General features: G+C 47.0%; 1 protein-coding gene across 1 annotated transcript in view; it reads right to left on the reverse strand.

Annotated features, from left to right (window-relative positions):
- Positions 1–4,697: 4,697 nt before the first annotated feature.
- PAPPA (pappalysin 1) overlaps positions 4,698–27,370 on the reverse strand; it is a 175,918-nt gene continuing 153,245 nt past the window's right edge. The window contains exons 20-22 of the mRNA XM_056505346.1: positions 22,113–22,184; positions 17,799–17,897; positions 4,698–8,364 (exon numbers count right to left, since the gene is read on the reverse strand). Coding sequence (XP_056361321.1) covers positions 8,257–8,364; positions 17,799–17,897; positions 22,113–22,184 — 279 coding nt within the window. The 3' untranslated portion in view covers positions 4,698–8,256. The remainder of the gene's footprint in view (positions 8,365–17,798; positions 17,898–22,112; positions 22,185–27,370) is intronic.

Below are 27,370 nucleotides of genomic sequence, written 5' to 3' on the forward strand. Positions count from 1 at the left end.
AAAGTTATGAATAACCTTTTATCTGAAAAAAAAAAAATAAAATCATGGAAATTGTTTTTAACCACTAACAATCCTCCCCAGGCCTGAGAGAAGTCAGCCAAAAGATTGTCGAGACCTTTAAAACTATTTTGACACAGTATTGCTTCACTTGTACTTTAAAAAAATGAAGACCCTGGCCCTTTGGCTGCATTTTATTGGAGAACTTAGGCCAGTTGTTGACTTGAAGGATGTAGGCAGCTGTTTTTTCAATTCAGGGCAGAGGGAAAATTGTGGGGCCATCACAGAGTTGTGGTAGTTAATAAGCAGCAAAAAGCAGAATTCCAGCCTCAGAACCACTCGCTTTTCTTCACCTTCCAGGTGTGTGTGCCTTAGAAACTGAAAAACTGGGGAGGTGGAATGAACAAGTCCAGGAAAAGGTAGTGCTGGACCAGAAAGGGTTTGCTGGAATTGTGTGTCTACATGTGCGAGCAGCTGAACCATGGGCACACACCTGCCAGCCTGAACATTAATTTGATTTTCAGATGTCCTTGTTTACATGAAAAGGAGGGGTTTTTTTCATACTTGTGAGTGGTTTTCTTTATGGTCCAGTTCTCCTGTGGAAGTTTTTTAAGCTTCTCTGTCTTTTTGATATGAAATTTTGCTAGCTAGCTTCATTTTTCCCATTACAGGATGGTTTTTAAGGTCCCTTCCAACCCAAGCCATTCTGTGATTCTGTGATTGCCACAGTCACCAATGCCATGCCTGTCTGAGAAGCTGTGCCTTTGAGCCAGGAGAGGATTTTGCCATATGAATTCAGAGCAATTTCCCCAGCTTTTCTTTAGTGATTGATCTCCAGACAAGACACGTAAGCTGGACATAGAAACTGTTGTTCTGACTGTGCATTCCAATTGATCCTGAGGTGGTTGTGCACGTGCAGGAGGAGTGGAGCTGAGCAGAGCCCAGCAGGGGTGAGCTGCCTGCTGTTCCCTGCCTTCATGGCTGCTCCCACCCCCATGTATTTATTAATCCCTAATTGATAGTTCAACACACAGCCAATTGATTTGTGCATTGCTATAGACACAACCCCTTTAATCCCTCGTTCCTGGCCCTTTTTATCTACAGCATGTGCTATTGATAGGGCTGTGTGTGATGCACTCATACTCCATTAATAATGCATTGATCAAAGACAAGGATGGTATAGAAAACACAATGCATTCTTGCTCATGAGATTTCTGTCTCCCCCTGCTCAATATGTTGCAGTAGTTTTTCACAGGTAAAATGCAAAACATTTTTGTACTGACTTATACATGCCAGAGTAAAAACAATAAAGAAAAATATTCTCATCTCTCAATGTATTGACCTTGGTGCACACCTCACAACAAGGCCTTGGTCTGGTGGGGAGACTGCAACCCTGGCTCTCTCTAGACCACTGGAGACTGATTTATCTTTATCTGTCTGTTTTCTCATGTGTCCAAAAGCTCTGTGCATGGGGATGTTCAGCTCTCTGGCTGCACATAGTTTGCTTTCAGCCTTGCTCCCTCCTGAGCCAAGGCAGGCTCCCACTGGGACTGGTTTTCTGGACATATTCTGCATGTCATGAAGAAGGTAACCAGAGTATGGACAACTTGATTTTCAAGCTCTCTCACACCAAAACCTCCACCAGCCTGCTTGGAGAGAATCAGAACCTAAATCCCCTTGGCAGAACCAAACCCTCTGGAGGTGAAATGGGCTCACAGGGCCCTGTCCAGCACTGCCTCCCTCCACCCACTGCAGTCCCCTGGCAAAACACAGTGCTTTTCAACACCCCTGCCCCAAAATCAAAGATGCACAAAATGCTGTGCAGCCAGATGTGGAACCCCACAGCCACTCACTGACCACACTGGGAACCCCCATGGGTGTTGCTCAGGACTGGCTCGACCGAAAGCAAAGGAGACGTGGCAAGAGCGAGGGGTCCAGTTCAGAACTCTTTAATACAAGCTTATATTGTTTGTGTTTCTGATTCTCTGTTCTCCCAACATCTGGGGACATTAACCCTCATATGTGTGTGAGCATGTGTATGAAGATATATACAAAATCACACAGTTAAATATTTAAGCATACAAGGTATTATATATTTATATAATATAGAACTTTAGGGTATAGGAATCAACAATGGCAAAATATTTCTGATGAATCTGACATAACTTTTTTTTTTGAGTGAAACATGACCTGTTTTTGAAAGACCAGAGGAAGTTGTTGCTTATTCAAAGAAAGAGAAAAAGCTGTATAAAGAAATTCTGTGAAAATGATTTAAAAAACATCATGAACCAAAAAAAGGACAACTGTTAAAAACTGTATTGAAAAAAAAATAAATTAGATGAACAATTGTGTAAATATAAATTAAAAAAGATGACAATCTTAATAAATAAGCTTTACTATTTACATCTTTATATATTGCTTGGAGACTTAAATTAGATCCGTTAAAAACAAACGAACGCAAAATAAAACCCAAAACTGGAGCAGCAAACGTACAGGCGTGAGGTACAGAATTAAGGGTTGAACTGTATTTTGCTTGTTTCTTTTTTTTTTTTTTTTTCTTTTCTCTTTTATACAGTAGACCAGTAGAATTCTTGTGAAAATAGATCCTCAGCACTTCATTGGAGTATTGGTTGACGTGGCTTCCAAAAGGTGCCAAGAAAGATTCCATAATAATAATAATAATAATAATAACCATAATAATCATAATAATTATAATAAAAAGATACAATATGATACATAAATATGGAAGAGCAGTTGGTAATATGAATACATTTTTCTCTAGACGAGATCACAGTTTTATTTGTAAATATTACACTGATATATATATAATATTACACATATAATATTATATATATATCATATATATATTTATATATATATTTATATATATAGTATGGCTCAATCCTGCTCCCAGTGAAGTCAACAACAACAAAAACCTGTGTTGACTTGGTGGGAGCAAAATTCAGCCTCTCATCTGCAGACAGGTACGTAATTACAGAGGCCGTACAATGCAAACTCCACAATGGTTCCAATTCCCTCTTGAATTGCTGGTGAAATGTTTCGTTAAAGCCCTGGTTCTTTGCACTCAGAAGATGGAAACTGGTGGTTGAATGTGGCCTCACCAAAAGAAGGAAAAACCAAAAGACTAAAAACTAAGCCAGAATGGGAACCAAAGACAACTTGGACTCGTTAGCTCCGCATCTCGACCCAACAGGACTAAAACCACCAACAAGTAGCACCAAGACTCCTCATCGAACACCTGAAGCCAACCCCAGCTCTTGAGTGTGGCCTCAGAGGAAGTGATTCTCATTCTTAATGAATCTTGGATGTGTAGATCCAGTGAAAAGGGGAAAACTCAGTTTGCCAAACGAAGACAGAAACAAAACATTTAGTCCCACTTTGCTCCTGCTAGAAGGAACAAGGGGGTTTGAACCCCCCAGGTGGGCAGAAACAGCCCAACACCAAATCCCTGCTGCCCAAATTGACTGTAGCTCCAAGGAAATACATCTTGGGCCACCTGGACCTGCTCCTGCTGATGTTCTGCTCATGCTCCCACTGAACTCAGTGGTCAAGGTCCTCCAGGGAAATGGGACTGTTCCCAGGGCTTCAGTATGCCCAGCATGTAAGGTCACCTGGAGGCAGGAGTGCTGCTGCACTCTCAGCAGGGAGGGCCTTCTCCAGAGCATAACACGGAAAAAACATAAAACAGCTAAGCTGCACCACTGAGACCAAAATGGGACCCACAACCATAAAGCTATCTGGAGACATCTAGAGTATATCTCTGCCAGGCATGTGGTCCTCTCCCAGTGATAGGAACATACCCATCAACTCTCACCGGGGTCTCCAGGGACTGGGCAGGGGAGGACAAGATGCTGCTGAAAGGCTGGGAATTTCCACAGCATCCAAAATAGTTCAAAGGCCAGACTTCCAGCTCTGAAACCCCTCCGGGCATCCCAGACTTGTCTGACTTCACCCCATCCCCTCCTGTCTTCTAGCTCAGCCTCAAATGGGCACAATGGGCTGGAGTGTGGGAAGGGGGCGGTTAGCACCCCGCTACCCCAAAATGGGAATCACCTGTCTGCTCAGGTAGCAGCTTTCTCCTTCCCCCTTCACTCCCCATCTCTCGCAGCTCTCCGGGATTCAGACTGTGCAGTGCTTCTGAGTGCAGTAATTGGAGCACAGTGAAATACTGGATAAATGCGTATGTACAGTTGGATAACGTAAAAATAAGCACAAATACACACTTAAAAAAATAATCTGGAAAAGAAACCGAACAAAAACAAGCTCCACCCCCTCCCTCCCCCCACAAACAACAATATACCAGGGGATAACCCCTTAGCCTTAGTTCCTGGACTTATCACAACACACGAGGAAAACAAAACCAGACAATGTTATAAAACCTCACGGTACTTCTAGGGAAATCTACACTTAGTATCTAGCTCTCTACTCAGCTGGCAGAATCGGTGCTTTCCTTTCAAACACACAAAAATAGGCTTTGCTCTTCTTGGATTTGGATTATGCGGGTTTTCTTTTCTTTTTCTTTTCTCCATTTTTTATGGGTTTTTGTTGTTTTCATTTTTTCTTTCCTATTCCTCTCTGTAAAGCCTCACATGTTATTTTTTATTTCCCCACTTGAATCACTTGCAGCAAGAAACTTTTGTTGGCTATGGGGCTTTCTTTTTTCTCTCTCTTCCCCCCTCTTTTTTTTTTTTTTTTTTTTTTAATATTTTTTCTTCTTAGACACAGGTATAACCTAGAACAAACCGACAGTTACAACCAAGTGAAACTGAAACTGGAAGGGAGGTAGCTGGAACCCGATTCCAAGAATCCTCTGGTGCCATCCTCCTTTCTCAGCCTGGGGGGGACAGCGGAAGATGCAAGAAAAGCAGGAGGACACCAGCTCAGCCTGTCTGCGAGAGGGTGGGGAGGGAGAAGGGTAGCAGCTGATTGGAGTTTCCCACCCCACCGTGCACCATTCACTGCTTTCTGCTCCGGCTTTCCCTCCTGCTGGCCATGGACAGCCTGGTGGCCCCACATAAGGTGCAGCCCTGGCTCACTGCCTGTGACAGAGAAGATCTTGCCACTAATGTGAACTGGACTTTATGAGCAGCTAAATTTCACTAGCATGAGCACTATTCTCTTCTCCCAAACATCTGGTTGGATGTTGTCCTATGCCACTGGCTCAGTGGGTGGAGGTGGTGGCTGATGTCCCTCTCACCTTCCACCCACTGGCCACCACAGTCAGGGACAGTCTTTCCTAGGACTCCACTGGGCATTTGAGGCCCATACAGTGGTAGATGATGTGAGGATCCAGCTGGCCTTGCCCAAGGTTGGGAGCACAGGGGACAAGACCTAAGCAGGAGTCCATCCCCCAGGGCTCCCCTCTTAGCATCTCTCTGGGTGCTTGATACAGCACCTGAAAATGCAGAGGGGATTTGCCATAATGGAAAAATAAAAAAATATAAAAATAAAAAAAGCCAAAATATTGGATTTAACATGACTACGAGCAGAACTTTTTTCCACTCCTGATCCCATCAGCCCTACTGGAGGAGATGGACAGTGCCAACATAGTAGTTAAAAAAATAAAAAAAACCCCCAAACAAATAGCAGCATGGAAAGCCTGCCAGTGGGAAAGGGAGTTGGGGCACACCAGGACTGCAGGAGGGAAGCTGAGGAGTGAGGCTGTGCTGGTGAGAAGCCACTGTCTCCCTTGAGCTGAGGTCTCCAGCTCAGCAAGCAGGGGCTGGCCCTGGCTAGCCAGAGGGGCTCAGCTGACCTTGAGCTCCTGTGAGCCAACAGCAGCAAGTGGCAATAATGTCTGTACAGACCTGTCTCTCCTGGGCACTGTCCAAGTGGGAAAAGCAGATGGGAAATCTCCTCCAGGCTGAGCTCTGCACTGGGAAGGGCATTTTCAGGATGCACCCAGGAGCTGAACTGAGGCTCCCTGCTGGAATGAAACCCAGGTGGGATGGAGAGGGGAAATCATGCCAAGATGCCTCAGGCATTGTGGACATGAAGTGTTGTCAGTCTGAAAGGTTTTTGAGGGTGTGAGCTCTTCTGACAGGCTGGGTAGCACAAGAACAAACTGACAACAAAACCGGGGAGGGCAAAGGGACCAGAAGGAAGCAGCAACCTTTGCACAGTTATTTACTTCCCATATTAGAAGGTGAGGGGCAAAAGTGGGGAATGTTCAATCTAACTCCACGGCAGGAACCCTGATCCCACTGCACCTCCCTTTCCAGGACACTCCTGCACAGAGGGGGCAGAGCCATCCGCACAGCTCCCATGGCCACTCCTTCTCTAGGAACAGCTGCAGCTTCACAACAGAGAGCTCCTCACCTTCTTAGTGACAGTCACCTCTCCAGGCCTCTACTTTAGTTCTCGAGATTCTTCTCTGGTTCATTCCAATAGAAACAACCCCAATGGTGGGTAACAAGAACCTGGCTCCTTGCACCTATTATTCTATAATTTTTTCCATTTCTAGTTCTCCAAATCATTTTTACATCCAGCTCCATGAGCTAAATGACCCCTCCCCTTACTCTTCTGCCTCGCTCCAGTGCCTGAAGTGGGAGTTAGAAAAAATCTTTTTCTCTTTACCCAGCAGACTGTGCAAGTCGTGACAGTCCCAAGGAACAACAAACTTAACACTGGGAAAGATGCTCTTTTGGATGTGTGTTCTTCCTAGCAGGAGCTTGCAGCAGCAGACACATGCCCAAGCCACACTGGAATGATCTCTGGGATTTCCCTGGGATGGGCTGTAGCAGCAGCAGCGTTGGATGCCCTGGCTATCTCAGTGACTCAATGTAATGAACCTTGTGAGGAAGGGAATCACCAAGGGTCTGGCACATGTTCCCCTCTGGGCTGAAGCAGGACCATGACAGGGAAGTGTGAGGTCTGCTGCAGCTAATGCCCTTCTTTCTGGAAGATTACAAACAGCTAGGCTCCTGGTCTATCCCAAGTGTCCGACCCACTGGCCTGGCAGTTTAATACTGACAAATATGGCCAAAATTCTAATACTGTCTCCTACGGGCCTTTCCTCACTGCAGGTGTCTCCTCCTCCTCTTCCCCTCTCCTGTGAAAACAGGAGCACGAAGCAGTTGTCAGAATCATATCACTATAAGAGTGGGGTGGAGGAGGCCTGGAGAGCCACTTGGCAGGGTGGAGACCAGAAAGCAGATTCCTTTGGCTGGCTGGTGTCCTGTTTTCTTGCCCCATTGCTGAGGAAGAGACCAGAGGGTTTGAAAGGCAGGTTGTAGGTTAGCTTTAAGGCAGACTGTTTGGTTGCATGGGGTTGTTTTTCACCCTGTCCTGACACAGTAAGGAAACTATTTGTATGGGACATAGCAGCAGGAGTAGCAGCAGCAGACATGCTCAAATGACAAGTGTGGGCGCGAGTTCCCCTCTCTGTGCTCCTCAGAAGCAATCATCCATGCTCTCAATGCCAGTCCTTAGACTCCACACTCCCTCACTCCACCAGGGGACCACTGCCCAGCTCCTCACAGAAACGTCCCAGAAGCCCTGCAGGCTACAAGGGGGCTTTTTGTTGGCTCTTTGAGGGCAGGGGGAGAAGGAGGAGCTGTACAGAAAGGCCACTGCAGTCTGCTGAGCTGCCTGGCTGGAAGTAGCATTCCTGTGAGGAGCAGATGCATCCCACATCTCGAGCTGGCCGGGAGCCTGGCAAGTCACTTGCCCAGAGCCCCAGCCCTGTGGAGATCCCACCCCAACCACAGTGCCTCGAGCATGTGATACCTTGGCATTCAGCATCAGAAAAGGCTCAGCTCAGAGTCCTCCAAGAGCTCAGCCTCCTGCACAAATGGTCTGAGTTGTGAGTGCTGAGGAGGTGAAAGTGTTTTTGCGTTGATCATAATCTCTCACTCTTTCTCTCTCTCTTTCTCTACTTATTTCTATAAATATGTGTACATAAATAGTTTGTTTCTCGCCTTGAATCTAGATATGAACTGTTCAAATTAGGTGGGCATAACATGCTGTTTTGATACATGAAAGTCGTCTTGACTTGACTCTTGGTTGTTTTTTTTTTTTTCTCATCATCACTATTTAAGATATAATTAATACATAAACCCCAACTTTGAGTTCTCCTTGGACAAAAATTAAAGGCAGACTGGTTGAATTCTAAGGGTCCCTGGTGCAGAAATGCCATCCAGTTGAGCAGCTAAATGTTAAAAACGATACCAAAAGGGATGTGGTGTCTCTCCTAGCCTGCCTTGAGCAGTGTGGTCCTCCTTTCCATGTCACTTGGCTTTACCCAAGACTGAAGCCACGGAGATCTTTCTGGCTGTGCTCTTGGGCGTTGGGGTCGCGGCAAGCACACTCTCCTTGTAGGTCACAGGACATAGGAAACGGTGTCACCTGGGAAAGAAGTCAAAAACACAAAGGCATGAAGGAAGGAGCACACCTACAGCAGCCTGGAGAACAAAAAAAGATCTATGGGGAGAAATCTTCAGAGATCAGCTGCAATCTTCATTATGTTATTTTTACAGTGATTTCTGTTAGTGCTGAGCTGATGCAGCACTGAGGTTCCTAAGGTTTGGGTGCTGCTGCTTTATTGAAGTCCATTTGTGCACTTGATTGTGAATGTTCTTGGGTTCAATTCCTCAGGAGCTGAACCAAGCAGTGTCTCACAGATCAGAGAGGTTGGAGTCCACCAGAGACCTCTCTGAACACCTCTTGTGTTTGAGGTCAGGAGATGCAGCTAATGGGCACTGAGACACAGCAGAGGAATGCAGTGGGACACTGCTGCATTCACCATCTGTCATCACTCTGTGACCCCTCTGGAGAAGAGTGGGAAGGAGCTCAAACAACAGCCTGGCCACTGAAAGCTGATTTGGGCCTATTGCATCATTGTATTTACCTGCAGAAAAGGCAGTGGGACAAGTGTCTCACTTGCCCTGAAGTGAATTCCCAAGAATTTCTCCCATCTGCACAGACTGAACAAATGACCTCACTCCCCTCCTTTACACTCCTTCCAAGGCAGTGCCACAACCTGTTCCAATGTTCCCAGCAACAGCTGCACAGGCTCTGTCTGCTCCCCCAGCTCTGCTGCCACACGTTCACTCTCCCTTTCACAAACACTTTTCTCCAGGCTAGGACTCTGCCTGCTCCCTGTGCATCACCCACAGCCCATCTAGGAATGCAGACCCAGCATTGTGCTGTCATCTCCATCTAGACCTTCCACACGAGTCCCTGCCTGTCCCTCTCCAGGATGCCTTTCTCCTGACACACACAATTTGGGAAGGCGGGGTGTGGAGCTTTATTTCACAACTGGAGAGCCTAAGGCAGGGACATGCTGACAGAGACACTAAATAGCCAACTCTCATCACCAAATCAGGACTCAGAGAGCCTCCTTCCCTTGCTTTTGACTCCATTCACAGAAGACCTGACCCTCCAGGTGGAATAGGGTGATGACTCTTCATCAAGCCATGGCCTCGGTGACCTATGAACTAAATAACCAGCCAGTAATCTGAATCTACATTTGTGCAAATATTGCAAAGTGAAGAAAGAGTCCAAAACGTTAGAAGTAAATGAATCCAAATAACTGGCAACTGAATAAGTTTATAAACTGCAGAAAACAATAGGAGCTTATGGGTCACTTGATCCAACAGAAGCCAGCCCGAGCAGGACTGTCTCCTATCACAGTGTTATGAATATTCTTAGATAGGAAAACAGAGAAGTCTGCAAACAATGGGATTTGGGGAGGAGGCTGAGGAGGGATTGTTTAATTACTGAGTTAAAATACTGTAAAGGAAAAAAAAAAGATACATGCAAAATAAAAACTGAGTTTTTCTGTTCAGTGTAGAAGGAAACATTTTGGTTTCGATTATCTGCTACATTTCAGGTTTGACCTTTCCCTTCAAGACAAACAAATAAAAAAGACTATTTCACAGCAAAAGTTTTGTCTTGAAATAAAAACTTGTTTCACTTAGAAAATGCTCAAACAAAACATTTAAGTACGCCTGGAATTTTTCCCTATTTTCTTTTTTTTTTTTTTTTATTCTGAATCATTCAGTTCAATCTGGATTTGGCAATGGTTTTGACTTAAAAAATCCTCCCTGATGTACAATGAAGCTACTGGTTGGAGGCGAGACCTGGGAACCTGATTCTTTCATTTGTCTTGATCAAGCTTTTCCCTCTCCCTGGCCTGGATTCCCTGTGTTTGCCTGTAACAACCTGACAAAGGCGATTAAGTGGCCCCTTCATTCAGAGGAGACACAGGGAAGATAGATCCACACTTTGCATTGAACACAGGTCAACCACACACCCAATTCAGGCAGTTCAGTAAAGTGTCTGAAATTAGTGGTGACAGCCTACTGCACTTTGTCTCTGCTGCTGTCCAGGCTTGAGCAAGATGGGCTGCAGGCATGGAGATCCCAAATACACTCCTATTTCACCTGCAGGAACATCAGAGCCAGGAGAGAAAGCTCTGCATGGCTCTGTCTCCTAACCACCAGCTCACATTCCTCTCACCTACTCTCTGCTGAAGCAGCAGCCTTGCACACCCAAACTGGCATGAGTTTGATGTTGCCTTAAGTGCTCTTCTTCATTCCCTCTCCTCCCATTCCTCCTTGTGAATCCCTTGTTTTCCTCTTTGCTTTCTCACAGGCTGTGTTCAGCCCTGGAGCGACCTGGAAAGGTGCACGTACAACACTGGATTGCTGCTGCATTACAGCCAATTCCCGGGGAGATGGAGCAACCAGAGAAGAAATGTCTGGCTGTTTATTGTCTCCCAATAGTGGTCATAGATAGAAGAGCAGAAGCTTTCTCTGAGGCAGAGCTGTGGCCCCCAGAGCAGACAGCTTCGTGGCTCAGCAGCAGTTCCCAGCAGTGGGTAGCTTGATGGAGAAGGGTTTCTTCCTGATCAGATCAGTCTTATTCACTTTATGTCCCTTATGGAGGCTTTTTATGCAATTCGATTTTTACAGTGCTATTGTCCAGATAGATTAATTGTTTTGTCTTATGGCAGCGAGCTCCAGAGATCAGTTTTCTATTATGTGAAAAGGCAGAGATTTCTATGGGTAATAAGCACAGCCACAGTCATATTAGACATGACAAAATTCTCTAAAAAACTTAGCAGTAATACAGGGTTTTCCACTTTAAACAACATTTACATTTTATATTTAAACAACAATTACACATTTGAGTTCCACAAGGATCTGATTTCCATAGGTATTTAGGGAATTTAACCCACACACAGAATCTGCTGGGACTGTGTGAAGTACCCAGCTCGGGGAAACTGTAAAACCCTTTAGAAGAAGGACTGTCTATTGCCTTGGGCTCACACAATGACAGCCTCTGGAGTACATAGCCATGAAACAGAGCTGCTGGATGTGCTAGAAATAATAAATGCTGAGCCTTTCATTGAATGATAGCCCATTTAGGTGTGGAGCCCAGATATACATACTCCAAGATTAACTACCTCTTTTCTTTTTAAATAGGTCTGTGAAAGCCCAACTCATTACCAGGATACATGACCCGCATTGAAATTTCCAGATAGACCCATTGTCGAGCCAGGAGTAAAGAGTCAGCTCCTCTTCCTTCAAACCACCAAGCCCTGCATTTCACCTACATCAATCTCCCCATGTAGAAAACACAGAAAATGTCTAGGAGGGTGAGAAGAAAAAGCTAAAAATTAAGCTTAGGGCCTGTCTTGGACATTTGATAAAGTAATGCAAGATACTGCATCCTCAGACCAGCTAAAATAGATTGAAAAAGACATAAGTGAGGAACACAGCTCCACACACCTACACACACAGCTCTTGGAGATGATCCAGAACAGTCATGGCACTGGATCAACAACACTCAGGGGAATGTGAGTCACGCCAGAACTACACTGGACCACAGACTATCCATCATCTAGAGAAAAGAGACACAACCACCATCATTCCTGTCACCTGGAGTGTGCAGGACATGACACATCCTGCTCTGAACCTAGAGGAGCAGGTGTGGGCGCACAGGATGGCACAGACACCCAGGTGTAACTCACAGGGGATCCGAAACACCTCAACCAACTCATCACCAATGCTGCACAGTGCCTGACCTCAGACTTCCCTCTCCACCGAGGCGTGGGAGCCCTAAGCATCCTCTCCCACACTGAATGATGAGACCTTGGATAAAACTCAAGCTGCCTCTTAGAAACAGGGCTAGATCTGTCCTGGATGCCATGCTCCCAGCTGTGGGAACAAAGACAACAATGTGACAGAGCAATGCAGAACAGGATGCAGGTCATGGAACGAGGGAGAGGTCATAGCTCCTCACTACATGCACCTATCTGAAGAGGCTGGTGACATCCCAAGGCAGATCCCTGCTGAGAAAGGCCAGTCTGTAGGGAACTGGCGGGAATGTTGACAGGAGAAATCCCAGATAGGTACAGGGAGGGATGGAAAACAGCTCTGCAAAGGCTGTAAGCTTGTCCCTCACAGAGCCTGGTATCAGACTGACCTGGCTGTGCCTTCTGCCTGTGCCTGGGGTTGGCTCACACCAGCACTAGGGCAGGCAGGATCGGGTCCAGGGAGGGGGAAGCAGGGGAGGAGGGCTGCAAAGTGTTGGGAAACAGGCTGTTGTTAGATTTCAGCCCTGAAGTGTTTGCGAAATCTCCCAGACAGGCCTCACTGGGGCTGTGGAGGCCCTGCTGCAGGCAGAGCCTCGGCGGGCAGCGTGGCCCTGGAGATAAGTGTGGCAGCCTGTGCTGAGTGTCACAGCCCTGTGCCTCCCCAGAGCCTCCCAGCTCAAACACCAGCGACTGCTCTGTTCCCTGACAAGGCCCTTGTGGGATAAAAAAGCATCTTGGAAGGGTCTTCCCAGTGGTTTTCAGCATTGAGGTCACCAGTTTGAGATAACGGAGCAAGAGCGAGCCCCCTTTTAGCTCTGAGCACTGGTATGTGGGTTCACACCTAGGGCACTGCTCCAGGGGCCTGGGAAGACAACGCTGGCAGGAAACCTCCTCTCCATGCAGAAAATGCAGCTCTAAAAGGCTGAGATTTGTTAACTACCAACCATAAACCGAACTTTCCGCCAGTGAAACCAGCAACTGTGGTGTATCGAGACGTAGCTCAGCTGAACCCAACAGATGCTCTGCTCTCTCCATCGTGTGCAAACTGGGAGCAGCCTCACCAGAAGCAGTGGGAGCAGGATGGCCCGGAGCCAGCAGGGATTCCCAGGGATTCCCGGGAAAGCCCAGCCCGCATGGATCCCGCATCCCCTGCCCGCGGAGCAGAGCGAGGGAGCACGCTTGCCAAACCGCACGGAGCTCAGTTGCTCAGCAATCAGCTGTGCTTCCTACTCTCGTGCTACTGATTGTGCAAACATGAATGTAATTAGTCTAAATAATCACCAAAGATTTAATAGGAGCCAGACCACCCAGAGGCCAAATAGCTGGCGGTGGAGCAGGGAAGGTTTGTTCGCTGTTTTTTGTAACACTTGCTAATGAAGTGAGGTCGGATAGCAAAGCAAACACCCTCCACCAGCACATCCCCTGGGAATGCTGTATGTTGTGGGAAGCCCCATGTCCCTTGAAGCTAAGAACAGTTCTCTCAGGATAGGCAACATGTGCTACTACCATCACTGCTTTTAATTTATTGACGCCTGGAAAGCCTCCCTGAAGGATTATGAAACCAAGCTCTGAGCCCCAAAATAAGCTCCCATCCCAAGCAACCCTGACTGGAAACGCTCCTCTCACATGGCAAACAGCTCCAGCCACTGAGCCTGTGACCGAGGGCTGCTGGGGAAGTGAGTTCACCCACGCGCCGGCAGAGCCGCGTGCTTGGAGCGCGCAAACGCTGCCAGAGGCATGAAGCAACACTCAGCATTGTGTCCTGCCTTCCTCCCTGCTCACCCACCATTCATTGTATCTCCCTGGCTAATTATAGAGCTGATGAACACACCCAGCTCTGGGGACAGGCCAGTAGTTCGGAGCAGCATCGTGGCAGGAGCATCAGTTCTTCTGGATAAAGAGAGTTTCCTCAGCTGGGATGGTCACTTAAATTTCTAATGGCACCAACTGCCTCAAAACTATGTTGTGGCAATGGAGAAAGATCTGAGATTGCCTAAGACAGGTCTGTGTTGAAGTCAGAGAGCTTGGAGAAGGTGCTTATTTCTCCAAAATAAACTGCAAAGTGGTTATTTCTGTTGGCTGAGGGCTAGGAGTGCAGACTCATCCCCCCGCTTCCTGGTGAGACAGGGACAGCCTTTGGAAATCCCTGCTGGAGCCAGCAGCAGCCCCTCAGTTCAAAGCTCCTTTCTTTAGGCCTTGAATTCTCGGCCATAAAGTCTCTGAAGAGGTTTTGATAACTGGCCTATCTTTTAGATAAGCAAAGCTTTGGATGAATCCCACACAGCCCTCTATCTACCACAAGTCCTCATTTGTTTTCCGCCAAGGCACTTGCTGGTTTTCCTCTCCAAGGTGTTGGACAGAAATGTCAAGAGGCTGAAGGGACGGGACAGTTTTTCTCTTTTTTTACCAAGTGCTATGGGGCAAAGCAGTTGAAGGAAAACCTGAGTGATAACTGAGTGAGGCAGGTTTTTCTCATGGGAGCTGTAGATTTATCCCTTCTGTGACAAAAAGGAAAGGCAGAGAGGAAAGACAGATCAAAGTTCACCCTTACACAAATGGTTGAAGTTCAGCAAATTCAGTGTATTTAAATCTACAGGGACCAGACTGCAGGACCTTCAACCAGGCAAGTCTGTGATCCGAGTCTGGAACAAAGTACGTAAGCAGAGCCTAAAGAAAGAATTTCAGATTTCTGCGAGGCCTTTCTAGACAGTCTTGTCTAGGGAAAACTTATAAAAGAGAAGGGGAAGAAAAGAAGTGGAGGAGACAGTTACTGGAGAGAAGATTTCCTGAAATGAATCAGAGGAAACAGCCAGAGCCTCTCCCAGCAGTGCTGCACACCCCATGAGCTCCTCACAGGCGGCCAAGAGCCCAGAGACAGCCAGTTATGCCCAGGTTATTTATTTCCCTCACTCTGGCAGTGTCACGTATGTAATGTTTTAGAAAGTAGTGTCTTCTTTTATCTGAGGCAGGATACAAAGCAAGAAGCAGCTTCCTAGAGCAGCCAGGCAGAAGGGAGCTGGCAACCTGTGCTGGGTCAGGAGGGGAGGAAGATTAAAAGGAGATGGGATTTTGCTTTGTCCTTCACGGAAGACTTTATCCCCTCCAGATACACAACAGAAGCTTTCTCTCCCTTGGAGGTTGGCGGCAATGGCCTTCCTGTCTCTCAGAGCTGCTCCTGGGTCACGCACAGGGCAAGCTGTGAGCAGCACAGCCCCAGCCCCTGCCCCAGCAGCAGATCTGCCATCAGCCCCCTGCTCCCCACACTGCCTGCCCGTGTCCCTGCTTCCTTGGGTGGCACTCGTCCCTGTGCCAGCCCTGGCTTCTCGCCCACTGCAGGGCAACGCTCATCAATTAGCACACAACAAATAATTAAGCTGATGAATGTCTCTTTTTCCTGCTTTCTGACTGCACTTGCCTCGAATTTATGCCCGGATTATGACTGAATTTATTTGTTGCCACTTGCAGCATTCAAAAGAGGCCTTTAATGATTTCTTTTAAGCTCTCCAGCCTGATTGTGAACAGTGCAGGGCAAATACTCATTATTTCCTATCTAAGCAGCAGTGCTGATTAGTCGGTGTTTGGTCAGATAAGTCACACTGCTCCATTCCCCACTCGCTGACAGAATCCACAAGGTCATTCCCTGCTAATGCTCAAATACAAAGGGAAAACATGGGATAAGCATGGAAGTCCCTTGTGCATTTTCAGGGCAACAAAACAGGAGCGTGCAAAATCTCACATTAAGTAAGAGGGCTCAGATTTAAAGTGAACTTGGGTTGAAGCATTTTGCTTTCAGGCAGCCTGTTCACAGCACTGTGTGCAGCCCAAAGTGTGTTTGGGAGGGCAGTGGGACTGCAGTGAAACTTAAGTCTTGACAGTTTGCGGACACTAAAGATCTGAAGCCAGCTCTTACTCGACTGTTAACTCCTGAATCTTCACATGGTGCAATGTTAATCTTCAGCCCTTTCCCAAAATAATGTGTGGAGTTGCTATGTTCTCTTAAATGTGAACCATGTGTCACCTCAGCAATGGCTGCTGCGGGGAAAAGATGATAAATCTAAAGCTTTTAAAATGCCCTGTGACATTTTGGGAGAAAAACAGGTGTTGCATAAATGTTGGACATTTATGGGCAAACTTGCAGGGGCTTTAAAAGACTGACACATCTGCCACATAGTATGTAACCCTGAAAGAAAAGGAGCAAAGCAGTCCCTTTCATGTGTCTCACTCTCTCTACAACCGTATGAAAATACATCCTCATCTGGTATTGGAATTAACAGAGCTGGACTCGCCCCTCCCTATGTCTCCTCCAGGTTTTTGGCTTTTACACCCAATGTGTATTTTAAAACTGTGCCTTTTTAAGTAGGTGGCAAACTGTGCTGGAAGGATTTGGTATGCGGAGTATTTTTATTCAGCTCCCTTTTCTCTCACCTTTCATTGTTTTTCCCTTTGGAATATCTCCTGTAATGCTCCACTCATAAACCTCTTCAAAGGGAGGGCTGTATTTGAACAGCCTGGCCTGAAATCTGGTCTCAGTCAAAGGCCTCAGATGGGAAAATAACTGGGAGAGCCAAGCCCCACGGCCCCACGGCTGCTGCCGCAGGTGTCGGCAGCCGCTCTGCAGGAGCGAGGTTCTCCCGCTGCCTCCTTGACTCTGACCCCACAGCCCCCCTGGCTGGGTTATTATTCCCCCTTTTACCCTATAAATGTAATAAACTGGGACTTTGCATCTTGCTCTAAGTGTGGAAGATCCAAGGAGAAGGTGGTTTTCCTCACTTCTCCCAGGCGTCTCGTTCAGCTCCTGGGATATTGTTGGTGTTTTGGGAGGGAGGAGGAGGTTTTGGAAGCTGAGTGAGTGCCAGGGATGTCATGGACTCCACAGCTTAGCCCTCCATCTGTGTGATCTCGAGGATGGGGGGGTTCTAAACTGCCAGCTAGGGCAAGTCTAATTCCCTAGTCACAACGGTCCTGCTCCCAGGGAAGTCTGTGAAAGCAGACTTATCTCCAAAAGGCTACAAAACCTCCCCCTCCATGGGAAAAAATCCATCAAAGGTGTGACCAGCTGCCAGCCTTTGACCATTTGCCCTTTGCATCATTTTAGTACAGAAAACAGTAAGCCACTGGGCTACAAAGTGCTTCCCCTCCTTGGGAGGTCACTTGGTTTCTGGGTGGCAGGGAAGCAGCAGATATTTCAAGCGTGAGTCGCCTGGCTGGTAAGCGTTCACAACTCTGTGCAGACCCCACTTGGTCTCAACTCCCTGCCCAGCAATAAATTCTGCTCCTAAACCTTAATCCTATCCCTCCCCCCCGTCCTCAAATCAGCTCTCACATCCCTTGTGTTTCAATTGTGCCCCTAGCTCCTGTCCTGATGGGGCTGGTTTGGGTCGGTCCCCTCCCAGGCACCTCGCTTTCGTTCTTCTGACACTGCTTGGGATTTTTCATCGCCTGCTCTCCAGCCTGCAGGCAGTGAGATAAAGTTTCCCAGGCAGGCTGTTTTGGGAGGAGAAGACCTACACCATGCTGAGCTACCGGGCACTTCCAGCTCTGCCCTCCCGGTTGGCGGGAGGTCAGTGAGCTAGCTGTGCTGCTGTTGGGCTGCTCCTCCCAAAATCAGCCAGAGAAAGGAATCTCTTCTCAGAGACAACTGAGGATGACCTTTTTTGATGTTAATTTTTTTTTTTTTTTCAGGCACACAGCAACACTCAACAAAAATTCCCATTAAAAGAGGAAGGGGAATCCCTACCTTTTTGGTCTTGACTGTTGAGGCGCAGCAGTCCCCACCATCATAGTTGCAGAAGGCTCTGTTGTTGATGGAGTCACAGTAGTTGTCCCCCATGAAAGGCTGAAAAATGAAAAAGCAGGAAAAGACTGAGAGTGTGGGTATGGATAAAATGAGCCCCTTCCTTATAGAGATGGGGTGAGAAAGGGTTGTGGCTGGAGAGGAGAAGGTTGTGTGGAGACCTCACAGCCCCTTCCAGTGTCTGAAGGGAGCTGGAGAGGGACTGTTCATCAGGAACTGGAGTGACAGGACAAGGGGAAATGGCTTCAAATTGAAAGAAGGGAAATTTAGGTCAGATGTCCAGAAAAAAATCCTCCCCTGTGAGGGTCCTCCCCTGACACAGAGAAGCTGTGGCTGCCCCTGGATCCCTGGCAGTGCCCACAGCCAGGCTGGACATTGGGGCTTGGAGCAACCTGGGACAGTGGGAAGTGTCCCTGCCATGGCAGGAGAATGGAAGTGGATGACCTTAAGGCCCCTTCCAACCCAAACCATTCTACGATTCTATAGTCCTGAAACCTGTAACAATATTTCAGAAGAAAAAGACAAAGATTTGAAGGAGCTATACAGTTTGTAACTTACCAGCTGCCCTGAAAAGCAAGAGATAATTATTCTCCTTGCCTTTCAAAACAGACAGAAAAAAAAGGACAGTAGATGGGAGGGAAATGAGCCCTTGTTGGCTCTTCACATCCCACATAAGAGGATGCTCCAGGAATATTAATTTGACTAGGCCCAGAGACAGCATCCAGGCATCTAAAATTGTGGCACCTTTGATAATTTTAAGCTAACCTTTCTAAACTGTGTGGGATAAGAAGAAGGTTATGTATTGCAGCAAAATGGGCTTGCTTTTAATAGCTGAGCTTTTCACCACAGTTCTTCTGACTAGGCAACACGTGTCAGCAATGAGGGCACGAAACAAATCACCAAGGGGAATGGAAAAGGTCTGAGCTCAGCAGAGGGACCGTGCTCTCCTGTTCTCTGAGCAGCAGTGACTGTGTGGGACCCCGGCCATGGCTCGTGATCTTCCTCCACTCCACAGCTCAGAGCTGCCATAATGGCAATTATTCAAAGGGATGTTGTGGAGAGCTGCTAAGTAGAATTCATAAATCACCTTGCAAAAGAAAGTGTGGTCATTAGGCTGGGCAATGTGATCACTAATCCATGTGCTGCACAGGGCCTGAATAATAAGCACAATTCCAAAGGAAAGGCCTGAAGTCTTTCATTACACATTGGAGCCCTCTTGGTCTGCAGGTACAAAAGTATTCCTTGGAAGTCTAAGCTGTACCTGATGATAAAAAAGGCCCATGCCAGGTATGAGAATCCCAGGCAGCAATGAAAGCTCAGAAAAATGGATGATCAGCAGAGAGCACAGTCATATCTCTGAAACTCTCCTCACAGGCTCATGAGGCTATTCCCACTTTTTCTGCTCATTGGAAAATTCACTTATTCTGCACTGAGATAAACACACCAGGGACTCTCCTGCAAGAAGGCATCATTGCAGAGCAAGCAGGATGGCTTGAGGAGGTTTCCTGGGAGGATTTTGCAGCAATTGCAGACCCAGAGTGTCCCAGATGATGGATACCTGAGGCAGCAGCCATGAGAGCTCTCTGTGCTCTCCCCTGAGCTCGCCATGGCCACACTCATCAGAACTGAAATGAACTCAATGGAGCAGGGCAAATGCATGCTTTTACTGCTGATGTGGTGCAAATTTAAATATTTCTATCAGGTAGAGGAAAGCCAGGCAATGATGGCAATATCAGACCACAGCATGACTACCAGGAGGGGACAGACTCATTGAATGTCACTTGTTTAATTATGTGTAGATACTGCAAATGTCGACAAGGAAATCAGAGTTACAGTGTGAGGCTCCTGTCCCACTAAACTGCCTTAACTCCACTGATTTCCACAGATATTGATTTATTTATACAGGCAAAGACTTTGACTTGCAAGCCCCATTCCAATTTAATTAATATTCTAAGATTTAAAAGGGAATGATTTTTAAATAGATGAAGAGATGTTTTGAGGCCAACCTGGCAATATTTAAAACTGTGAACTTTGCTCAACCTCACAGGAAATTCTGCAGGCTTCTCCATGTTTCTCTTGTGTTGCCTGGCTGTGCCTGCTTGATGGGAAATCTTGACTTTAAATTTCCATCCCTATGCTTGTATCTTACACCTATGAATGCTGGAAAATCCATAAAGAAACTCGTGGAAGAATTTGCTCTGGCACAGAGTAGACAAGCCAGCCCTTTGGAGAAGAACAGGATAAAAAGCATCTATTCTGATCTGGGACCAAAATCCTTGCTTGGGTGACCCTGGAGGCCTGGCTGTGGAGGGTGAGGTCTCTGTTGCTCATCATGCATGTCTTAGTGCTCTGATATTTTTTGGAGGACGGTACAGGTAATCCAGAGGTGTCCATTTGCTACTGAAACACCCAGGTTAGGTGCAGACAAGCACGGGGCTGACTCATAAGCCTCTGTTCCTGCCACTAGGGAGCGACAAAAAATCACATTGCAGCAGCTGCCAGGGTTCCCACTGTGATTACCAAGAGCCAAAAAATGCCCCACTTACAGCCTCCTGCTCGGGGAAGCCTCCCTAATGCTAACAATGTCCATACATTAGGGGTTGTATCAGCTTAATGGCCCAGCATTATTGACCTACTGGCTTATTAGTCTCTGTTTCCACAGTCGTGGGAAAAAAAAAAAAAAACAGGCTTGGTGAAGATGGCATTTCTTCTGAAATCTTAATGCCAAGCTCTGGCCCGTCCGTGGATCCTGGAAGCATCGTGCTCTGCAAATGGTGCTAGAGGCCATTATCAATTGTCTGGGCAAAGCCTTCCCAGATGATGGATTACGATGCAGTGACACTGCTGAATGAATGTTGAAAAGAAGAAAGTTCCTGTTGATGCAGAGGGATCTGGCAATTAGCAGTGATGGAAGGGAAGAAAATGCTGAGAAGAAGCATGTCAGTAATAATGGCTTCTGGTAAATTATTACCTCATTGCAAAGTTTGTCTCAGTAACAACTATCCTTAAACAGCAGGAGGATGGATACCCAGTGGTGCATCAGCACCTGAATGGCATTTTTTAATGGTGGCTGGATGTTATTTCAGCTCTCTTTGGAGAATGGGGGCACCCAGCCAGCCTGCATGAATGCGATGCGTGAGACAGCTTATGACATTCAGGGCACTGACAGCAGAATGCTTTTCATTTAGGGAACAGCTAGACAGAAACTATTACATTGTTGGAGAGTTATTACCCTCTTGGGCCCAACTTTTGTATGCGAAGGAAACCTGTCTTTCACTTCAAGACAAATCACATCCCACAGCAGTGTGGTCTGGAGCTTTGTGTCATGTTCAGGAATTCAGCCCCATGTTCTGACACTTTGGGCAAATAACTTCAGTGTGCTCGGGTTACTGGGTGCTGAGAGCCTGGTCAGTGTGGCAGAAAGTCAGGAACGAGGAGGGAACACACAGCTCTGCCACTGCCCATGGCCATCTGTGCCTCTGCTGTGAGCCAGCTCATTCTAACACGGGCATGGAGCTGCCCAGCCTTCCACAGGTACCACAAGGATTGACGTCCTGATGTGGGTGAGATATCAAGGGCTGGCATGATGGAAACCACATGAGTGCCATGACCCAGACAGAGGTGCTCCAGCCCTGTTTAACCACCAGAAGCATCTTCAGTCTTCTCAGACACTTCAAAAATTGCTGCTGGCAGAAATAACATCCTTCAAAATAATTGCTTTTTTTTTTCAAGTAAATTACAAGACTCTAAAAGAGTATCGCAGCTGAAATGTAACTGCATGTTTCTGATTATTCCTTTCTGGTTTAGACAGAGGTGGCCATTGGAGGGAGGTGTGATTTGCTCACTGTCCAGCTGTGCTGTCCACCCAGTGGTATCATCTCTGGCTTTCCTAAACTTTCTCTGCTCACACCAATGCCCAAAGCTTAGCTGGCCTTGGAAAAAATTGTCCCTCAAATAAGTCAAGATCAAGGAAAAACAAGAGAAGGCTTTTGCAACTTCCCAGAAACTCCCAGATTCTGGGAAATTCTTTTGGTCAACCAGTGTTTTTGAGCTGCTTGATCATTTAACTCCTGTGAGAGTCACCAACCATCATCTCTGGGAAAACCACCAATTTCCCTACTGAGTGTCAGAACTGATGGGCAAAATCCTGCTTGCCCCACTTGAAAACCAGGATTTACAGCCCACCTGCCTGCAGTGATTTTTTCTGTAAAATTTAGGAGAGCCACCATGGACCACCTGAGCTAAAGCCAAACTCACCTCACAGCCTTTAACACAATGAATCAGGGAAGGGTGAGGGTACCACTTGAGTCCTGCTGTGCAGACAACACTCTGGAGGGAAGAAATTAAAAAAAAAAAAAAAAAAAAAAAAGCAACAGGTTAAAACAAAGAAATCAGTGTACAGAAAATCAGTGTGCTGGCTCCTATGGCTCTCCAGTACTTAACCAATGAAGTTCAGTTCCTAACACCTCTTGTGTTCTCAGAACCTGGCTGTCCTCCAGGTATTTACAAGAAGTGTTGGACTTGACACTTGCAATAACAGAGCATTTGAGATTAAAATAATATTTGAGGTTCTCCTAAAATGTCATGCCCAATATTTCACTCATGGTGGGGCAACGTGGCAGGGAAAGGCAAGGGCACAGGTCCACTTTTGCTCTTGGGCAGGGGGGAGGCATTCTAGGAATTAATTTAGGGATTTCTTTGGTGCTGCCAAGCATTGCTTTCTTTCACTGCCCTTCATATCTTTAATTCTTGAAGATGGAAGCAGCTAAAGGTAGATTTTCAGATACATGTTATCACCATCTTAAATAAAAGCACCTCCCACCACACACCTTCAGACAGGACAGCATCCTCTGCTACGTTTTATGAGCTTTATAATAATTTTTCTAATAGCTCTGTCTATAGAAAAAAATTGCACACTTGGTTGTGGGCAAAAATGATGACCAACCTCCTAGAAAACAACACAGTCAGGGCAGCCACAGCCACGGACATCTAGATTTAAAGAGTGGATGAAAACTTTGGCTGGTCAGTGGAGATGGTGTTTCCACACCATGGGTGTCCTGGAGATAGGACTCATCCATCCAGCAGGACATCAGGCACAATGTTCCTGTGCAGTTATTGCCCATGGATGAAGCACTACAGAGTCCAGTTGAGCAAGATGAACACACAGGCACTCACCTGAAGTGTGGGGCCTGGGGAAGGAAGGGATTAACATTTGGGAAGACCCAATGCACAAGCCATCCCTTCCCCTGTTCACCTGAGGGCTAATTTAATCCATCTGCAGGGGAACCTCAGCTTGTTTTTACAGTTTCTGTCATTTGAGGCTTACCTGGCGCGTGCTAGAAAAAAAGGACTTTTATACTATCTGGCTCGGGCTGTTTATCTTTCCGATGCTCTTGGATTTTCCACTATTAGTCAAGCCCAGCTTGCCCCACCTGCCTCGCAACAGGGGCTGTCTGTGTGAGCAGGCAGGGGCTGGGGAGGGAGGATGTTGTTTATCCCCGGGGAGGAGGCGGGCGGGCTGCAAGGTGCGGGGCCCCGCCGTGTCACGCACTCCCCCGGCGCGCTCCTGACACACAGCTGGAGATTTCCAGGCTGTTGCCTGCCACAAATGGTGAGGGTTTTGCTTTCCTCCCACACCCTCTCCCCTCCCTCTTCTGTTTATTGCACTTCAGAGGGGAAAGAAAGGAAACTTTTCTAGGTTTGAAAATAAACAAGGCCAGTCAACAGAGCGGGAGCGGGGAGAGTAAAGGAAGCAGTTCAAGAGCGTTTGAACCCAAGAATTAGAACAAAGTGGAAAAACTCAGGAATTTGTCTCCTGTATCCAAGGCCAGCAGACAATAAGTGGAAGAAGTGCACTTCCAAAGAGCACCTCACATTCCCCTGGTAAGAAGCATCAATGTTTACAAAACCTCACACTCTGTGTGAGTGTGTGAGCATGCAGAGTGAACAAAAGAAATCAAATAGCCCATAACCAGGCTCTTCAGAAAGGAGATTTCCATGTGAGAGCAATCCCTCACAGAGGATGCACTGACTGTTCTCCTGACCCTCCCAGTATTAAAATGCCAGCTCCTCCCTTAAAGGAATGGATGGGAGGTGAAGTCTCTGCTGAGACAGTGCTGAGTGCTCACTCAGGGTCGCTCTCAATCCCATCCTGATGCGCTGAGCATCCTCCAGGAAATGGGAATGCAGCCCCAAGCTGCTCTCCACAGCATAGGAAACCAGGTTAATCACTGGGTCAGTGGGACATTCCCACTCCTCTGGAGTGGCACCTGCCAACAACCTCACGCCAGTTACTTTGTCCTCCCCTTGGATTATCCTTTGCAAGTGGAGACCACTAGAGCTGAATTCAATCCTGCTAGCATTCCTGGAGCTGGAAGCAGAGGGAAGGACCCTAGGCCATAGTCCTGACTCCTCTTTCTGATTTTCCAAGCCCTCAGTTCCTACTGCCCAACCTGCTTGTACCCTTAGGCTGCTGCTGTGCTATGTGCAGTGAAGGAGAGAAATGTGAGAGAACGACTGGGCTAGAAAACCAAGAAATTGGGAATGATTTGGATTACTGGGCACCATTTCTACCTCCTGCAGTGCAAACACGCATACAGGTGCCACAGGGTGCTGCATGGGCACCTGAGATAAAACAAATGTATAGAAAGCAAGCAGGGGTGGGTAAAGGCGGCACATGAGCATGGTCTGATGGAATCAGTGTGCACAGACAGGTACACTCAGAATGCCAGCTAAGGATGTGGAAAGAGGTGAATGGAAGCACCACATCACCACATGCCAGGTGGTACCTGGGGAATAAAGCCCATCTGGCCACTGTCCCTGGGAGCTCTGTCTCTTCCCTGTCCCTTCCCCATGCTCCAGGCCCCTGTGGTGACATCTGCTGCCCTCCTGGCCCGGCTCCCCTCGAGCCTGGGCTCCTGCAGCACAGCTGTGAGCCAGGTGGGTGACTCTGGTCCTGTCCCCACCCTGCCACATCCGCTGGCACTCCATCTGCTGGGAAAGGACAGGGAGCCAGGCTGTGCTCCCACAGCAGGTAACAAAGAGCCAAGGAAGCAATCGAGCTGTCATTTTCTCCTGGTGAAGGAAGACCCAGCGCTTCCCTCCCATGGTGGGACTAACACAATGATGTCAGCCCTTCTGGGGCTGCAGAGGGGATTGAGTTTCCCCCAGAGAGGCTGGTGGAGAGCTTTCCTCCACCTTAGATGGGTCAAGTGTCCCCCCAGGCTGGAGCCCAGGGACTGGCACCTCCTGCTCTCAGCTAACTCGCTTCTCAGGCACTAAAGGAACAGGACAATTAACTTTATGAGTGAGGGGATCAGCGGCTGCAGACAGGAAAGGGGACCTGGGGGCTGCCTCCTCCTGTGCCTACAGATGGAATGGGATCTCCTGCCTTCCCAGGAGTGGAGTTGTTGCACCACAGGAGGCCACATCACTGTTCCGTGACTCAGTTTCCCTGCTGCAAAATGAGCCTGAAAGTCTCAAACAAAAACAAAAAACCCATCAAACCCCAAACCACCAAAAATCAAAAAACAAAACAAAACAAAAACCAAACCAAACCAAAACAAAAAACAAACAAACAAACAAAAAAACCCACCCAAACAAAAAAAACCAAACAAACCAACCAACCAAACCAAAGAAAATGAAAAAAAAAAAAAAAGACAGAGAGGGGAAAGAAGCAGAAAAGTGCAAAGTTTAAATGATACAGGGAGTATTTAAGGAGCATTCCCAGTAATGAGTTCTGGACATTTTGAATCCCAGGGCTTGCAGTGTGCATGGGGAGAGGGGCCAGGGCCACGCTCAGCAGAGCTGGGTCGTGCAGACCCTTTGAAGGCTCTCCCAGGCATGCACATTCCTGCACACTGCTTAGCCTGTCCCTGTTCAGCACTAAGGCAAGAACCCAAGTTCAGACAACCTAAGAAATGAGGTGTCTGCTCTGTTTCTCTGCAGTCAATGGGAAAGAGCTGTCAAGCTGTCTCTCGGAGATATTTCCCTTTTTTCTCCCCACTGCCTGCACAGTCACTCTTGGCAGCTCTATCCATCGGTGTCTTCAGCAGCTCCATGTGCCACACACAGTGAAGGGAAAATGTGGGGACAGCACTGGCTGCTCTGAACACATCCCACAGCAGAAAACAGGCACAGATTATTTTATGTCTTTTTTTTTGTTGTTTTGTTTTGTTTTTTTCTTGTTGAAAATACTGATTTGGAAGACACCGTCAGCTTATACCAATTTCAGCAAATTGTTTCAGGCCAAACAAAGCACCTCAACCTCAACCAATTCTGAAAAATACAGAAATATTTAGATGTTTTGTGAAAGGAAATATCTGTTCTTGTTTAGTGTTTGAGAGGACATTTAATTTTTAAGTTTTTGTTGTGTTTTTGTTTTTTATTTCGTTTTCACTAAACAAAAAGTTTACAAAATCTCCCTGGAAATTAAAAGCTACGTTATGTTCAAACTAACATGTTTTTTCTTCCAATTTTTTGGTTCACCAAAAATCACAATAACAAAAGAGTCACTTTGATTAGAGATTTTTTTTTTTTCAATTTAAGAGAACTTTGAGTGAACCGAAAAATCAAGTGATTTGCACAGCTCTGCTCTAAACAACCCTCAGAGAAGGGATAGTTCCTTCTTTCCATTTTGCTGCCATAACAGATGTTGCTTGAGCTGCTACAGACAAATTATTTATTTTTTCTTGTCAGCTCTCCCTGTGTTTTCTCTGTCCCCATCCCCTCAAAGGTAAGCATCACAGATCTGCACTGCCTTTATCTTCTTCCCATCCTGCCCTCATTTGTACTTTACTTGTGCCTGAAATTAAAGCAACAAAAAGTGTTTCCTTTGCGTCATTCAAGTACTCTGAGATGCACAAAGACTCGCCGTGTAAATGCAACCAGCTGCTCCCTGTGCTCATATGGCACAACAGCAAAGCTGTCACTGGCCATAAACAGAGACACGGGTTATTAATGATATATAACACATTGCCATGGGGACCTTCCCCCAAGGCATCCTAGTCCCATCTCTCCAGGGTGTCCCCACTCCCACCAGAAGAAATGTTTCTCATGGTGGCACCCCGAGAGGCGCTGCTCCCCGTGGGTGATGTCCCCTTATCTGCAGGGCTGGATAAGATGGATGTTTCACAGCTACCAATTTGTTAATTAAGGATTTTTTTTTAATCCCTGCCAGCATGTCTTCCCTCCCAACACAAGCTTTCCAGCCCTAATCTCACCCTCTAGTTACAAAGCATTTGTGGGGTGGAACTTGTATCTGCTCAGGGCCTAAAGCTCATGCAAGGTCTTCACCATCAGGGAAAAAAAAAAAAAGGGCTTATTTACCACTGTGCTCTTGGAAACCATGATTTCTCCTCCATCCCTCACTCCCCTTGTCTCCCCCTTTACTACTCTATGTTTTCCCTGCTGCCTAATGAGCCCTCCAGAGACCTGCAGGTATAAAACTCGTTACAGCTCCCTCCACGTACCCGCATCAATAAGTGAAGGAGTGCAGAGAAAACGGGAGGGAAGCT

This window comes from Oenanthe melanoleuca, chromosome 17, assembly GCF_029582105.1.
Source record: "Oenanthe melanoleuca isolate GR-GAL-2019-014 chromosome 17, OMel1.0, whole genome shotgun sequence".
Classification (NCBI taxonomy): domain Eukaryota; kingdom Metazoa; phylum Chordata; class Aves; order Passeriformes; family Muscicapidae; genus Oenanthe; species Oenanthe melanoleuca.